This window comes from Pholcus phalangioides, unplaced genomic scaffold (genome assembly GCF_987345545.1).
Source record: "Pholcus phalangioides strain wild (caught in Gottingen) unplaced genomic scaffold, Ppha-v1.0 ptg000015l_1, whole genome shotgun sequence".
Taxonomy (NCBI): Eukaryota; Metazoa; Arthropoda; class Arachnida; order Araneae; family Pholcidae; genus Pholcus; species Pholcus phalangioides.
Window position 1 is genome coordinate 20,774,021 of NW_028301608.1, and position 17,555 is coordinate 20,791,575.

Consider the following 17,555-nt stretch of genomic DNA (forward strand, 5'->3'; position numbering starts at 1 on the left):
ACAATTCAAATTCAATTGTGCATTTAAAATTTTTTCTATGCATATCTCAGCATTCCTGTATATTCTGAAATAGTGGATGATGATTCCTCTCCCCCACAAAATGTATAAAATCGGGGTAAAGGAAAATCCTGACCATTTTCAGTGGCTTGGAATTGTTGAGACGAACCTTGCCCTGCGTCTGGTAAGAGCGGCCCTGCACAGAGTGATGTGTGGTTTCTTGCATGATGTAGCTCCAGCATGCTTTAGCACTGAAGAACCAGGCATGGCCCGGGCTCTGTCCCACGAGAGATGTGAGCCCTGTACTGTGTTGAATTGGGTCATGCTGGGGACACTAGCACTGCTGCTCAACTTGTTCTGAGTGTCAGATATGCTGGACAGTGGACTGCATGCACATGGTGGGCCTGTGACATGGCCTTTAAGCTCAACAGACCTAAATCCACTGCACTTCTTTTTGGCGAGGGCACATGAAAGAAGCATTGGTGTACAAGACACTTGTTGACTCTGCGAAAGATCTTGTTGCAAGAGTCCTTGTTGCAGCTGACAGGATCAATATCACACCAGGAGTGCATGAGGAGATGTGCCGGCAGTCTTTCATTCGTCTATGTGGACCATGCAACGATGCCATTGGTTGTCACTCTGAGCATCTCCTTTGAGTCTTTTGCCAACCTGCACAAAATTGTGCAACTTATGATTTTATTGTGTCTGGGGTTTTTTTTTTTTCAATTGTCAGCATTGAAACTCTACATGGAAAATTTTTATAGGCTTTTCTGACACTCTGAGTTGATTGCTACCATAGATTCCGCTGTAAATATTGTTCGTCTTGAGATGGGTACTGTCACCCCATCCAATTTTTTTCTAAACACTTTACAAACATGACAGATATGGAAAACTGGCTAAGTGAGGAGATAATTGATGTTTCAGGAAAGGAAAAATTCCCTTTCCTGAAACATCAATATCTCCTCTCAGCCAGTTTTCCATATCTGTCGTATTAACAAGAAAGAGTGACATCTTTCGTCAGTTTACAAACACCCTGTATATTCAGTTGTACTATTATACGGGCATTGATTACTAATACAGTGAAACCTGTATGAAATGGAACGTCAATAGACTGAAATAATATTCCGTTATATAAAGGTGAAAATAAAAGCACTAGTCAATGAACAGACTATATTTTGATTCCGTTTAAGACAGGTCCATCATACAGTGTCCGTCAGACAGGTTTCATGGTATTTATAAATTTTTTGTATGATATTGTCTTTATATATCCCAAACAAACAATAGTTTTTATTTTATTTAAATTTACTCTAATATTTTAATACAGTGTAAAACCTTGATAACTCAACACCCCCCTAAAACAGGCAGAGGTCTTCAACCTCTCAGATGTTGCGAGACCAAATTAAACTTTCCGCAAAGCCCGCGGGGTCATACCACAGTATTCTTGATTATTAAATGGGGGTTCCTCAAATTATTGAACACTCTGATTTACTCCAAATTTATTTATTTCATTAAATTTGAATTTTTATTTTAAAATAATTTATTTTCATTAATTAATTCATTCATTATTCAATTAATTTGTTTCATTCATCAATTCATTTTAGTTAATTTGTTTTATTGTAAATCTGAAATTTAAAGGTTTTTAACAGCTGGCTGATGTGAAGATATAATTTGAAAAGAGAGAAAATTCAACTGCCCCTGCGGGAATCGAACCCACATCCTTTCACTTTCTGGGTGATCGCCATAGACCACTAGACTGCAGAGGCAACAAATTTCTCAATCTTTCCTTGGAGCTCGTGCGCACTGAATGGGACCGTTCATAGACAGTCAGACTTAACTCAGGCCAAAGCTCACAATTGCTTACAATGGCACCAGATGGCGACTTATCCAAGGATAATGTCACTCTCTACTATCCATAGAAAGGTTTTCAACAGCTGCGGTTGAATTTTCTCTCTTTCTAAAATATATGTTTGCATCAGCCAGCTGTTGAAAACCTTTGTATGGATAGCGGAGAGTGACATCATCCTCAAATCTGAAATTCGCCCGACAAACCTGAAATTATTTTTTTATTAATTTTAAATTTTCATTGATTATGAAATTATTGCTCTCAAAAATTCTCTTAATTTTTTTTTTCTCATGAATTATAACTTCTAACAATTCTGAAATCACTTTCCGAAATTCTTAAATTACTCTACAATTCTGAAATTAATCTTAGCCATTCTGAAAATTACTCTCAATAGTTCTGAAATTATTTCTTTTTTTTCAGTAATCCTGTAACTATTTTTTTTCATTAATTATGGATTTTCGTAAATTATGAAATTATTTTTTTTTAATAACTCTAAAATTATTTCTTCCATTAAGGTGTTTTTTTAGCAGTTCTTTAAATTCTGTGAGTATGTATACCTTTTTGGATGCTGAATTTAGCCTCTCGAAATATGTAGTCTAAACAAAAACATGGGTCTCTGGGCCCCCGAATTGGTTATGACGGCTCTTTTGATGTACCAGATGCACAGCATTACTATTGAATCTGGAAAGGTACTTCACAGTTCTAAATAAGGCAGTACTGATTTCAATTACTAGAGCTTTTTAACTACCTTTTTTTGGAATTTATATGTTTTCTATGTAAAGTAGCTATTTTTCAAAAATGCTCGGCTGGCCATGCGTTGAAGACTTGCTCTAGGGTATAAAAAAACATGTCGACTTGAGCAGATGTCAAGTTAGCAAGGTTTTATTTTATTTCACAATTTTTAAAAATTGTTACGTTCATAAAATTTTTTGATCTGCAATTTTGTATGAAAGGTTTCCCTAATCTAATGAGACAGATCCCAAATTATGCACAAAAGACATATTTTGATTGCCGAAACATATATTATTTATGAAAAAGCAGCGTAATTGTCTAAAATCATCAAAATTTTCTTCTCACTTAAAACATTTCAGTATAGCTTTCCCAACCATCTCTCACTCACATTTGTCATGAATCATTCACATTTATCTGTGATCTTTTTGTAGTCCACAGGTTCCAAACAGTGGGAAGCAACTCTACAGAAATGTGTGAAGGAGAATCTTTGACACTTATCAATTGATGAACCAATGGCAAAAACAATGAAACATAAATTTAGTGTTCAAAAGGCCTTCGAATAGCGAGCACACGCTTGGGAAAAAATCTTTGGAATTAATTTATTAAACAATGTGTGATTGTGAAGAATTTCATTACAAACAAAGAATGATTCTACTTAACCACTCTCAACTTTCCCTCTAACAACATTTTCCCCACTAGCTCCAAGTCTATGAAATCATCCCCCCAAACTGGTTAACAAGTGTGACTTCAACATTTGGCCCTCACAGCTTTTTTACATGACTTGCCAATCATTTTCTGAAAATGGCTGAAAACATTGAAAAAGGATTAATTCTAGAATTAATTAAAGAAATTATTTTGGAATTAATGAAAGGAATATTTCTAGGATAAATGAAAGAAATTATTCTCTGGAACAAATTGATGAAAACTCATAATTAATGAAAGAAATAATTGGAGAATTAGTGAGAAAAAACTTAAATCAGTGAGAAAATTTCGTAATTTCTGATAAAAACTGTTTCCACAATCAATAAAAGAATAATTAAATAAACCATTGAAAAGAAATGATTTCAAGATATATTTAGAAGAAAAATAATTTTAGAATATTACCGCAGTAAATAATTACAGAATTTTCAAAGTGATTTCGGATGGAAATTGATCTTGTAATTAATTAATTTAATCAGTGATTAATCAAATATTTTTCAGAATTAGTGAAAAAAAACTTTCTAAACTAATTCAAATTAATAATTCATGAAAGAAATAATTTCAGAACAAATAAATGTCTTCAATTATTTTTGTCCCGTATAACTTGGAAGCCGAATTGGCCCCCTTCTATCAGGGCCGTCTTAAGAGCATCATGGGCCCCCGAGCCAAGTGGTTTTTCTGAGGACCTACCAGGTAAATTACAGAAAATTTCAACCAAATCTAATTTTTGTGAGGCCCCTCTTCTCTCGAGGCCCCAGGGCAGGCCTATTCGTTAAGACAGCACTGCCTTCTATTAAGATGTCACTAAATTACATGAGTTGGTGGCACGGAGGCTTTGTGGAAAGTTCCAATTCGGTCTGCTGTGTCTGGAAGTTTGAAGACCCCTGGGTTAACACGTGGGCAGTTTTCAAAAATTAGTTGTGATAATGCAGTACAAATTAGTCAATTTAAGTAGGAGATTTAGTCATCCTGTGGTGTCAAATTAGAGAGTTCCCCTTCCCCCTTGAATTTAGTATTGTGCCAGACATGGGAGTTATAAAAAAGTTAAGTAGAGTAGTCGATTTCTCCAACATCACAACACATTATAAGCTCTGTTTAATTGTTCAAGCTAAAACTATCTGTTAATGTATAATCCTTTAATGTTGTCCCTTTCCAAAACTATTTGATAAACAATGTGTTACTAAGTTTATCCTGTTTTGTAAAATTTTGTCACCAGGCAAAGGTCTGAATGTTGAACTTGAAATAATTGAGAGTTATGTTGAAAGTACTAATATATATTTTATTAAAGCGCTTGGTGTATGATACATTTTTTGTAACTCACAAATTGTTTTATACAATGGGAACACAAACGAATTAAGAGATTTAATCGTGGACCAGTTTCCAGAAACTTGTCCATAGAGTCAGAAAACCGATGTTGGATGATTGCATTTATTGCACGGGTATTCTTCGTATACCTTTGACTTTGGTATCTTCCATAAAACCTGATCATTGTACATTTCATCTTCTTCTTTCAATGGTTCGAAAAATGACAAACGGAGCAAAAGACCTAGTAGGGAGGTTAAAAAGAGAGGTAAAAACAGAGACCAAAGACTTCAGTCTTATAAATACTTTACCTTTAAATAGTCCCTAATGCCAAGAACATGCACAGTTTCAGAAAAGATAATTGCGTATATGATAATTAAATTAAAATGTACACTAAAAGTTTAGTTTGTCTGTTTGGTTAAATGATAAAATGAAAAACAACTTTTTTCCTCAAGCACTTCCAACACTTACCTGTTAGGCTCCCAGTGACTATTCCGTTGAATATCGTCACAGCTATGTACAACAGTTGGAAACCCGCTTGAATTAGAGGCGTGCGACCAAAACCGTCATTTGCTTCTAGTGTTACATTGCTGTTGTAGTAGCTTGATGTATCACCGGATTCTGTGATGTTAATCACTGGTATCATCGCTGGGTAGATTGAATAAAGCCTATTGGGGGAAAATTAGACTGATTCGTCATATCCTTTAGTTTAAAAAAAAATTACGTGTTCGCTTTTATGCGAGTTTTGATTCACTTATGAAATGAAAATTCAGGGAGTCGTTATTCTCTTATTTTCCTCATCACAAGAGGGGAATGGCCAATCTATAATAATGAAATAATAGGTGAACTTTTCTTCGATTTTTTTCACGTCAAGGTGCCGATGAAGGAAAACGGACTCGTCGCAGGGCCGTCATTTGAACTTTTTCTGGGGGGGCGGGGACAAAGCACATGTACTCAATGTATGTATATATATATATATATTTGTATGTATATATACCATTTTTAGGGTATTTTCAAAAGCCAACCCTCTCCCCCCCCCCCTCATCCCCTAAATGACGGGCCTCACTCGTCGTCTATCTTTGAGCAAACACCATTTGCCGCTCTAAGGAACGTCTCGAAAGTCGTTGAGTAAAATTGGATAGGGAACAGCTATTGGTAATAGCGATTTTGAACTTTAGCTCAAAAATGGCGGATGCGTCGGCCTCGTATTTCAAAGAACTTTACTTTTGTGATGGATTTACTTTTACGTATGAAGCTCTAAAAATAGCTGTGCGTGATGCATTTGAATACGACGTACCATGTCCACACAATTTTGCGGTGCGACTAGCTCAGTACGGGCAATTTCAATGGCCGATTTTGCGTGGTCACTCCCCAAAACTGGTTTTTGCGCTACGAAATTCTGCAGGTCTAGACTTTGTTCGAAGGTCAATGGTTTGCGGCCATCTGTTCAATTTCGCGGTGAAAGTTTAATCGCAGTAGGAGGATAAATTTTGATTTTAATACTTCAAGTACCTCACAGAAAAGAGGCTGGGATAGAAGAGAATCACTAGAACTGGAAATCACCGAGCGTGACTACATTCCGTTCAAGGTAACTCGAAGCAACGAATTATCATAGTAATAGGCAAATATTTGCCTTTGGACTGGACCGGAAATACCGACATATAATGGTATTACTCATGGATGCTGCTTTCAAATGAAAGTTTCACGTGGAAACAGGCATTTGATACGGAGAGGGCCAGTTTTCGCTTCTAAGACATTCCTTTAATAGGGGCAATGATGACTGAAGTAGCCAATGTACCAAGTTTGGTTTCACAGCCCTGTAATGGAGGTGAATTAATGTGTGAAGGGGAAAATTTCAGACTAGAAAAAAATTTATCCTATTGAAGTACCCTCCAAAGAGCTTTCGACGCAATTCGAACTTGATGTTTTTTAAATAATAACAGCATGTTCATTAATTTTCTATTTGCAATTTTTCTTATCCTTTTTTTACTCCTGGACATCCCGAAATGATCATAAGAGATCGGGAATCGTGTTGGTTAAATCCTCTTGATTTGAAGATGAACTAGGATGTAAAATATTTTGATGCATTAAATCGTTCACGTGTGACTTGATCGGGCTCATTGGAGTTTCCTCTAGTGAACACTGCAATTCCCACAATAGTTTTCGAAAATTAATCTCGAATTAAAAAGTTTTAGAACAATAACTTAAAGGTGCTTGAAAAAAAATTAAGTTGAGATCTCACACACACACTTACTCTTCTCCATAAGTAGCTTTCGAAGCCATGGCTGCAACAGCGCCTCCTGATATTCCTGACAATATTCCTGGTATTGCGTGTAGACTGTTGATTCCACACGGATCATATATTTTTAAGTGATTCGCTAAAAATGGCTGGAAAAAAAGATGTATGTTTTTTACAAAATGCTGCATAATAGTTAGAATAGGTTTTATTATTTTCAATTTGATAACGTAAAATAGTTTGAAGTCGTATTTCAAGTTACATACCGTGGCATATACGTAACCAAAAACTGACACTATTCCTCCCAATGTCCCTATAGCCAGGGCGCCAGCTGGTGTGACCAAGAGGTCAGTTACTGTGCCTATCGCAACTCCTCCGGCAAGTGTTGCGTTTTGTATGTGCGTCTGGAAAAATAATTGGTTGCAACCATTAGTGACAAAATTCAGTCGTATTGTGTCGCTATAAAAGTAAATAATCTGCAGTTTATTCGTCGAAGAGCTATCGATAAGGTGAAACGCACGGTTATGAAATTTAAAAACAAGTAATTTTTAGTGTGAAATTTCTGTTCACAACTTTCGAAACCTAATCCCACTAAAGAAATAGGTGTATAACATAAAAATGGATGCACTGTACCATGCTGAACTTCTGTTCCTTATCCACGTAAGAGGAGGTAGCGAATGCAGAGACGCAGCTGGCCAGGAGAGCTAAGAAAGTATTTATAGTGCTTCTTTGCTGGGCATCGCCAGTCACCAGGGCAGAGTTGAAACAGGGCCACAGGACGAACAGAAATATAGTTCCTAACAGGCAATAAAGATTATGAGAAACAGAAGAAGAGAATACACAGAATTCATCACTTCAGAACTCTTTGTATAGTTGTGTAAGTTCCCTGAAAATTCCAAAATTTTTCACGTTCGCAGTGCTCTTGCGCTGTTGTTCCCAACCTGTGTTCCGAGGCTGCTTAAGAAAAATAAAAAATTAGTAAATAAAAAGAAAACCTAAGGGGCTCCGCCACTTAAATTAATTCGTGTGAGATCCTCAAGAGGAAGTTTAATGATTTGGGTTGTTTTTGTGTTGGGCTGGTCTAGGGTCAGCGATACTGTTCAGCAACAAAATGAAGTTAATTGAGTATTGATCAGTGCACATTCTGGTTCTCCGTGGACTAGTCTTCATTCTAGGATCAAACTACCGAAACAAACCGGAATTAATCGTGTAAAGTTTGCTAATAGAGCCCGAAGTATTATTCGGACACTCGAAATCTAATCAAGATCCTATGGAACTAATTACTAAAGTTTTGTGTTATTCAACTCTTCCTCGATCCACTTAGGATGGGGGTGAAATACTGATGTTAGTTCAGACTAAAAATGCACAAATCCAACCTCAGTCGATATTCGCGATTCGAACATATGAGCCGATCTCCCCGTCAAAAGGTCTCGCCACACAGAGCAACAGTCCTACAACGATACAAATATTCAATCACTACCCTTCACTTCTGAAATATAGATGGCAGCACTGAAAAATTAGAAACGACACTATGTAGCACTTGGACTGCGGTACACATACACGCTTCTGGCACAGCTCACTCGGTAGTAAATTGCCCATGGCAATAGACTGGAGTCGTGCTCGGTTTGAAAGGAAAAAAAAAGCTAAAAATAAGGATTTAGATATAACTCACGAGTCACACGTGCGTGATTTATTCGTGCTAGAAGTGATTTAACAAAAAGCATTGGAAATTATAACTTTTTTTCTTTTTGGCCGGGTAGTGTACCTTCAATACAATTTTTTTGCCAAAACATCTCGATCGAGCTCAAGACATCTCATTTTGAAACCACTGCAAGACAACATAGATGTTTAAAAAGCCTCTTTATACCATGCTGAAATGTGGAACTAATGCTACTTTCGGCTGTCATGTTGTGACAATTTGGGGGGAAAAAAAAGTTGTTTTTTCACTGACAGTTTCAAAGGAAACCACATAAAAATGAATTAGATTATTTTTAATATTTATTTTTCCCTTACTTCATAATTTCATGTTATCTGTTTTATGTGTGTGTGTGTTTAATACGAAGCAAAAGAGTTTTTCTCTACTCTGTTCAGAAAGTTTTCTGTGGTGAAATAAATGACTGAGAAGAGATTAGTGACACGATAAGATTTGTCGGTGAAATAGAATCTGCGCGATAGCGAAAATAAATCCCATTCAAATCCATCTTCATAAAAATATATGTAATGTCTTATATAAATGAGAAACGCAGTTGTAAAGGTCAATCTCAAAGAGGAATATGTTGTCAACACTCCTTCGTCGTTATAATAACAATCGTGTCTAAAATGTTGTGACAATGCGAAGGACAAAGAGTGCGGCGGAAAAAGATACAACTAAACTCCCGCTATAACTCACTGATGTGGCAAAATTTAGGGTGAAAAACGCTATAACTTTTGATGGTGTTGAAATTATGGTTACAAAAGTCAACAACGGAGAATACCGGAGACCTTTAGTATAGAAAAAGAAAAAAAAGTTTCTGTTGAATGTATAGAGATGATTATACGAGCTGATGATCATGAAATCATTCTCAGTAATTTTCCGAGATTTGCGAAAGACTGATTCCCAAGCGAGATGAAGATGAAATTCGGAAAGAAAATTCACAATGCCTCTGAGGAGAATCGAACCACAGTTCGAGCGAGTGCTCTATCATTAAACTACAGAGGACTGGCGTTTTCTCTCCATGGAGAATGTATAGTGTGAGAGTTGGTGGTTAGGTTCTTCACACAGAGGGATATTATGGATTTTCTCTTTGAATTTCATCTTCATTTCCGCTTGGTAACTAGTCTTTCGTACTTCCTGAGAGTGACATCGTTTCTCTCTGTTCCCAAAATGTGTTGCACAACGATGAAGATAAAAAATTTCTATTGTGAAAATGATCTAAAGTTTAAATGTTGAAATTACTAATACATGTATTTTATGAATTTAAATATGGAAATTCCCGAAGGATTAATCCGTCAATGAAAAGTACTGAATTCTACTGTAATGTGATTCGTCATCAAGGTTGCATTATGGAAAAATACCTCTCTTGCTGGGTATTATACCAGTAACGCCACAGAAAGACGTTCCAGATACTGTTTACATTATACAGTGGAACTTCTCGGTAACGGACACAATGGGACCGAAAGGTTTGTCCTCTAACGGGGAGTGTCCAAATTGGTACGCAGTGTCAGATTCTCCGATAGAGATCATCGAGACGAGCATTTTGATATGTTACATGGTGGATGGAGGGGGGTATGTCTCTCATTGCAGTATCATAGTCTAATTATGACATAATAATCTATAGACGACGCTATATTCAGATACCCCATGTCACATGCATAAGCGAATACAGGCTCTTCCGCGGGGGAGGAGGAGATTATCTACATTCAACTTCCCGCCTATGTCAATAATACAATTTTTTCAGTGAACGTGGAAAGGGGGGGGGGGGTAAATAAAGAGTATTGTCGTATGTCAAAATGCTCGTCTCGAATCTCTATCGGAATCTTTAGAAATCCCCTTCCTTTATTGTAGGAATTATTTATTTAATTCGATCTTTAGGCCAGGGCTGGATAAAGCCCCAGGCGCTAGGTTGCCATGGAGATTAACAAATTGGTATTGGTGCCTAAAATTTTCTTTGTGCAGTTACTAAATTGCAAGCTGAGAGCAGCAGATGAATGTTTAGAATTTATAGCAGCATTCCTGCCAACATGAAAGAGGTTCACTATGCTCTGAGAAAAATAAAAAAAGTAGCATTATTTCCTTTACCCTTTCCTTCGAGTAAAAAAATTTTTTGGCGCCTAGCTTTCTTTGTGATCTGTCCAGCCCTGGTTTAGACTCTACCGTAGTATCCTATTGTTGTATCCTAGAGATGCTCTGCAGTTCTATATTGTTGCATGAAGATTTCGACCCGATTGTTGATGTCCTGTTAAATTGTTGCGTCAACAGTGAAAGAAGAATTATGCGTATGTTTATACCCTATATAAATAAGTTCTTTTGATTTTCTCAACTAGAGTTCTGACGATGATGGTCGTTCAGTCGATTGACGCTGATTTTGTTTACATAGGCGAGTTCTCCGAGGAAACGGAAACCTTTGAGGTAAATTGAGGGGCTTCAACTACATGCAGTAAAGACCGCAGGTTCAAAAAGGCGCCAGTTACGTATGCTGATGTTGACTATAGCCTGATCCCTTAAGCTCTTAAGGGAATGAGCTCTCTTCACTTCTCGAAGCTCATTTTTGAGGGCTTTGGTTGGCAGAAGCATAGCTTCCAAAGCTGAAGCATCCATTGAGAGTGTTACAGGCGCCTCTAGCCCGGCGATCATATCTCTAAATGTGGTCTCGTGTTCCCACAAAGCTGGAAATACTGGATCCAAGTCTATTTGGTTTTCCTTTATATTTCTAACTGTATCTTAACGGCACGCCGATCAGTCAAAGAATGACTAATTCAGAGGCAGCAAACCACAAAGCTGATTTCGGGGAAGAGTCGGTTTTTGTGTATCGTCGGAACTCTGGTGAGATGTCCAGCATCCCACCTCAGAGTCTGAAAGATGAATTTTTGATAAACTTACCAAGCAAACAAAATATATTAGAGGTATAACTGGGCGTTTCGTTCTTGTTGTCACGAACCGTCTTCTTCCAATCCACTGCTAATGCAGTTGATAGTCCGAATGTCGCGGCGAAAAGGTGAAGAGATACGGAACCACCGGTGTCTGAAACCTACGACGACATACAAGCTGTTAGTTACGGTTAGAAATGAAATATTAGTACTTCCTATTGTACAAAAATGATATATATATATAGGCTCTGAAAATGGAGAATGAAAAATAATTCGGGGAATTCCAAAAAAGAAAAAAAATTAACGGTGTCTTACTTGCAAATATTTCACGCTCAGGTGCTCTGTGACTATGTAAAATACTGTCTCGAGAATAGCAAAGAACACCATCTGCAAAACGCTGGCTTTTCCGAAAATTCCGCCGAGAGAGATGAGGACACTCGCAGCTGCGAATTCACCCAAAATAAGGCTGTGAGTTAATGAGAAAAAGTATAATAGAGTAAGTGTGAAAAACAATTTTCATAAGTTTTTTCAATATTAAATGATGGGAGCTGAATATCGATATGCGTTTTTTGTTCATATTTTCAGCTTATATCTCCTCAGGATATTTCGTAATTGAACATGCTTACAGAATGTGCATAGCTAACTCTTCGCAGCCGCAAATTACTAGCAAACCGTTGATCCTAGAGGATTACTTCCAATAAGGAAAAGTATCCAAATAACGCGTAAATTTCAGCTACGTCATTGGTATTGCCAGGGGTTGATTGTATGGTTATTGAAATAAAAAATAAATTTTTATACGATCTGCCTGTCTTCTAACTTCCAATCAAAAAATTGTTGTACTGTCTATCCCGAGTCCAAAAAGAAGGAAAAAATGCCACGTTTCCAAGTGCAATATCCACTGAAATATTTGTGTTCGAAATCGGAGAAAAGTTGAGTTGAAACAGCATAACCAGAACCTCAACTTAACCAGACATACACAATCTTCTGCATTCGTTTTTTGGTAGGTCTTACGAGACAAATTGCATACCATTTCGTGAATGACCTACAACCACATTAAGCCATGAAATGAGAATTCCGGCTATAAAGACAATTTGTGCTCTAAATTTCAAATTGATCTAAAGCTTTCTTGCAAAAGAGGCATTTCCCGATAACTCTCATTGCTACGATTCGTCCCTTTTGGTTTTTTAGGTCCCGATTCCCCACTTCGACTTTGCGGGTCTGGATTTGAATCTCATCAGAAGTACGAATGCAATATACAGTATACAGTTTACCAGTACGTAAACGATAGTAAACTGTAGTTCCGGTCCTGGTTAGTTTATCTGAATGATTGAAATGACCCTTGTAAGACTAATTAAAAACAACTTTAAAATTTTCGGTTACCAAGCTGATGTCAATTAAACTGTTTTCCCCACTCGCAAATATACGATTTTCTTTTATTATTTTTTCTGGCTATAAATGAACCTACAATATGTTGTGTAATTGGTATGTCTTTTATCGGGAAAAATCATATAATTTAACGTTATATTCTACATGAAATGTATGATACGGGCATTTATCGCTTTCAATTCCAGTGTGCAAAACAAATGACAGCTGTTATGTTGTACTGCTGTCAAGAAACACACATTTTTCTGATATCATGAATACGCTAGGGCCACACATAATATATGAGTTACTGCCAAAGCCCAAAATTGGCCAATTCGCGAACGTTAAACCCGGCCAAACTCCGAACAAAAGACATGACTCGGGATCATCGTCAAGTTGGCGTATTTTTTCGTGATAATTAAGCCCACGTTAGTTATAGCAACCCATCAAACCGCAGTCACATTATTTTTTTGTTTTCTAAATTTGGTAGAAAAAAAAATTATGTCCATACAATTATTTTCATAATTTTAGCTAATCCAACACGCGCGCAGCACACACACACACACACACATACACAGCTGCTATCTATAAATATATAAGACGTTGGCGATTAAAGAAAATGGATTTGGCTCCTACCGGGCCATCTTACTTCAGCCCATCGAGCTTTGGCCAAGGATCTCCGGCCACTTCACGAAATGGCCAGCCCGCACTTCGGACTTTGGCAGTAACACACACAACACACACTAACGAATATTTATAAGATGCATATACGTTTCAGTATATGATACTACAACATTAGATAGTTATGATGTACGTAATGAATGTCTGTGAGTTTAACTCCTTCACGATCACGGGCGAAATATCTCGTTCAAACGCAACAGCAAGAAATTGATTCCAGTTTGTGTTTTCTGTACCCCTCTTTCCGCATCATTGTGAAGTTTCGTTGTAACCCTATGCAGTAGTCTCCTCCACCGTTCTTTATATACCCCTGTAGAGTAATTTCCTCCCCCACTTATAATGTATGTTTCTTGAAGCTAATCTTTCTACTTTATATACTCGAATATGCAAGAGAGAAAGAGAACTCGGAGAAAAGGGGTGAGGGTGAAAGAGAAATCTGCTGTGTAGGCCTACTCTATTATCTACTGTAGTACCGTCCTTCCCATTATTTCTTTCTTTCTTTCCCCTTCTTTTTTTACGCTTTTTAACTTACCGCCAGTACACCAAATAGAGATAATCGACATATGTTGCTAAAAGCTTGTATGTGGAGGGGTAGAGAAAACTAACCTCTTGAAATCCATTCCCGCCATCCGATCGTCATCTTCTCGCCATAGATTCTGCATCAGCAAGGACACCTGTATGGATAGAGCGGCCAACAGCATGTTCATCGATAGACCCGTATAGCCGTATTTCCTTATGAAAGTCAGAAGAAAACCGATTCCGAAGAAAACCATGGCGTGGATGTTCTGGAAAACTTTTAGGAAAAGGAAAATTCAGATTAGCAAAAAGAAAATATCTATCACACATATGGAGGGCCTGATTCTGGACACGAAAATGCCGGTTCCGAGCGAGTTTTTAGACTCGCGACATCGGAAGTGTTTTAGACTTGAGCGTGCGGACTTGGCGAAAGCTTTTCTCTTGGAGGTTTTGATTTCTAAATGACGTCTGAGAGTGTACTTGGCCTCACAAATACTTCTTTTCTTTCTTTCAAACCTAGCACAACACCGATTTATGGCTAGCAGCAATTTACTACCAAGTGGGTTGTGCCGGAAGTGTGTTCGTGTGTGCGGACCTGACCAACACCTTGTGTAACAGAAAGCCTCCGCGCGAAGCTCTTGAAGTCACTTCTTTCTTTCAAACCGAGCACAACTCCGGTCTATCACTATTTATGGGCGATTTACTACCTAGTGAGTTGTAACTGTGTGTGTACCTAACAGTCTGAGTGCATATGTAGTGTTGTGATTTTTCAGTGCTGCCATCTATATTGCATAAGTGAAGTAAGTGATGCGTTATGATTGAATTTTGTGCTGTTTGTAGGCCTGTTGCTCTCTGTGGCAAGAATTTTTAATGGGAAGATCGGCTCGCAATTAAATTGAATATACTGCAAAAAACGGTAAAGATTTCGCGCACGTCGGACTGCTATATCCAATGGCTACGGGTGAAATGGACATCTTCAGTGACGTAAAAGCTTAGCGCGGAGACCTTCTGCTATAGAAGGTGTTTACCTAACACACTGAGCGCGTATCTAGTGTTGCTTGTGAATTATTAGTGCTGCCATCTATACTTCAAATTTGGACTGCTCGAGCTTACCTGCCACCCGGTTGCAAAGCCTCGTGTGTGGCGCCAAAAGGCAACTCTGCTGGGAGGCTAACGGGGCTCCAGCATCACCTCCTGGAGATAGAAGGCCTCCGCACGCTGCTCGTGATGTCAGTAAGTATTCCATTTTCCCTCAGAATATTCAGGGGAAAAAAATCTCCTGCTCGTGCCAATATCATCGTTGTGTGGAAAATGATCGGGCTCAGAATTGATGATTTCTATGCCTCACATCCAATTACCATGCGATATTTGTGAGCCAAGCAGGAAGATTTTACGCCAATATAAGAAGAAACGAAATAGGATACCGTGGTTCAAATTGTGGAAAACTTGATGGGTAGGTAGTCTTAATGACGTTGCAGATGAACTTGGAAACCCTTGCGGAGGCTTTCTATCTCTAGGAGGTGCTGTCTCCAGCCTAGAGAACCTTGAGATAATCCCGATTTTTTTAGAACAAGACCCACCACTACTTACCGAGCAAAATGTTTTAGACCATATGTCCCCACCTTTAAAGACGAAATTTTTTTATGCTTTTTTTGGTCGAGAATTATTTTACCGCTCTTAATGATACCAGATAATTTAATCCTCAAAGCAGCACTTATCGGTGAATCATCATCACTTGCATTTATCCCGTAAATGTGATTTACATCGAGGGGATTTTTTTATTAAGAAACTTATTTGAAAGTCGTTTTTCTCTCTCTCTCTCTCTACACTGCTACAGTAACAGGACAAGTGAGAAGCAGAATTCTTTTCCCTTTGCTTTCATTCGACCGTTCTGGGAAAAATGCTAGGTGAGGGCACTAAACAACACTTGCTCCTTGTTTCATACGGGGTGACTCTTGGTATTACCTCTTATAGCTGCATTGATTGTATGTCTTTCAATCAGTGCAATTTCTTTCAATTACAGCACGTTAATCAATCAAAACTGGTTATGCGGAGGCACCTTACCTGGCTGGAACTATAAGTGTACCAGTTACCTTACTTTGAAACCGTAACATCAGACTTGTGACCATGAGGATCTACTGTGCACCCAGGAGTGGATCTGGGGGGGGGGGGGGGTTGTGTGATCACCCCGATCAATATCCCCCAAGCAAAATGCGATAATTCATGAAATTTTCGGAATATCTACATAATAATAGTACATAATAATATTGCAAAACAAATGAAACAACAACAAATTCACGAAACTGGAAACGAGTAAAACTGTGGCATTTTTTCAAAAAGTCGGGATAGAGGGAAAAAAAAACAAAAAAAACGGGACTGTGGCGTGGAAAAAAAAGGGGGCAAAATGCGGGGCATATGGTCACTGCATGCGGAGACACATTTTTTTTTTTTTTTTTTTTTAACGAATTGTAAAATTACACCTCCCAACAGCGAGCTCCGGATCCGTCCCCGTATGCACCTGAGACCCCAACACCGTGTCCGTGGCTCTGCTCTGATACTTTTAATGGGTAATTTAAGAGTTATCATATGGTGTACATATAGTAATGATTTTTAATTAAAGTGAAGATTTTTTTACTCGGGAATTGGGTATGAAAAACTTACTCGGGAAGTAGTGATCATTGAAGGCCTTTTTCTCCTTGATGATATCATCGTGATCATGTTGAATTGAAGGCCTTGCCGTGTAATCGTACTTGGAAAACGCAAAAAACAAACCAATCAGGCTCAACTGTATCAGGCCTAGAATCAAGGCGAATTTTCCCTTGAAGCTCATTTTGCAGCACATCCAACTAAAACCCTTTATTTTGTGAAAGAGAAATACGAAAGCCACAGCAAGTATTTATGCGGTTAATCCTTTGTAATCATCGTCCTCGTGTCTAGTACCTTAATCCATTTAACATACAAATATACACTGTTTAAGAACATCTGTCGTAAATTATACCAGAAAAACATTTGGGAAAAGAAAGTGAACGCTCATATTGATATACGAGTAGAAATGTGTGCGTTTGTTTGTTTAAATGAAAGTGGGCGCATAATAAGCTCGTGTGTGATGTAAGAAAAGTTATTCGATATACACGGTACCCGTTCATTATGTGTAATTATGTCTGAAAACAATAATGTTGATGCGGATAGGTAACACCGATCTAATTAATTCAAAGAATATTGAGTCGAAAGGGGTACACATTTGATTCATATCTACAGACAATCACCGTGGCAGACATAGATAGAGACTATGTGCTCACATTCATAGACCGGGTACCATATTAACAAACCTTACATTGATACGAGTAAAGGAAAATATAGTCTTCCGTCATTGGTTGCAATGAATGACGAAGTAATGCATCATCACGGGGAGTTCTTAGCGAAGTTCGACACTAACACAAAATTGCTATTTGTTTTTAAAACCCTTTTGCCTACCATTCTATTCATTTTCGTTCATGTAATTTCGTAATGTTTTTTTTATATTGAAAGAAGATATAATTTATACATCAATCATATGAAAAATCCAATTATATATGTAGAGGGCATCACTTTGGAGCCCTGGGCAAGGAAGGAACTTTTGCTTCC

General features: G+C 37.8%; 1 protein-coding gene across 1 annotated transcript; it reads right to left on the reverse strand.

Annotated features, from left to right (window-relative positions):
• Window positions 1–4,531: 4,531 nt before the first annotated feature.
• On the reverse strand, window positions 4,532–16,797 carry LOC149075656 (ammonium transporter Rh type C-like). The gene is made up of 9 exons (XM_089245428.1): window positions 16,593–16,797; window positions 14,022–14,208; window positions 11,691–11,841; window positions 11,389–11,536; window positions 7,443–7,606; window positions 7,076–7,213; window positions 6,828–6,961; window positions 5,045–5,241; window positions 4,532–4,817 (listed from the first exon to the last, which is right to left on the reverse strand). The coding sequence occupies exons 1-9, from the start codon at window positions 16,771–16,773 to the stop codon at window positions 4,672–4,674; spliced, it is 1,446 nt and encodes a 481-aa protein (XP_089101554.1). The 5' UTR covers window positions 16,774–16,797; the 3' UTR covers window positions 4,532–4,671.
• Between the last annotated feature and the right edge of the window lie 758 nt (window positions 16,798–17,555).

Excerpts from the sequence above, each read along its gene's own strand:
- LOC149075656 (XM_089245428.1), bottom strand. The coding sequence starts at position 16,773 with ATGTGCTGCAAAATGAGCTTCAAGGGAAAATTCGCCTTGATTCTAGGC. Across the intron at positions 11,537-11,690 it reads TGAGCGTGAAATATTTGCAA|GTTTCAGACACCGGTGGTTC; the intron begins GTAAGACACCGT and ends ATGTCGTCGTAG. Across the intron at positions 7,214-7,442 it reads AGGAACAGAAGTTCAGCATG|ACGCACATACAAAACGCAAC; the intron begins GTACAGTGCATC and ends TTATTTTTCCAG.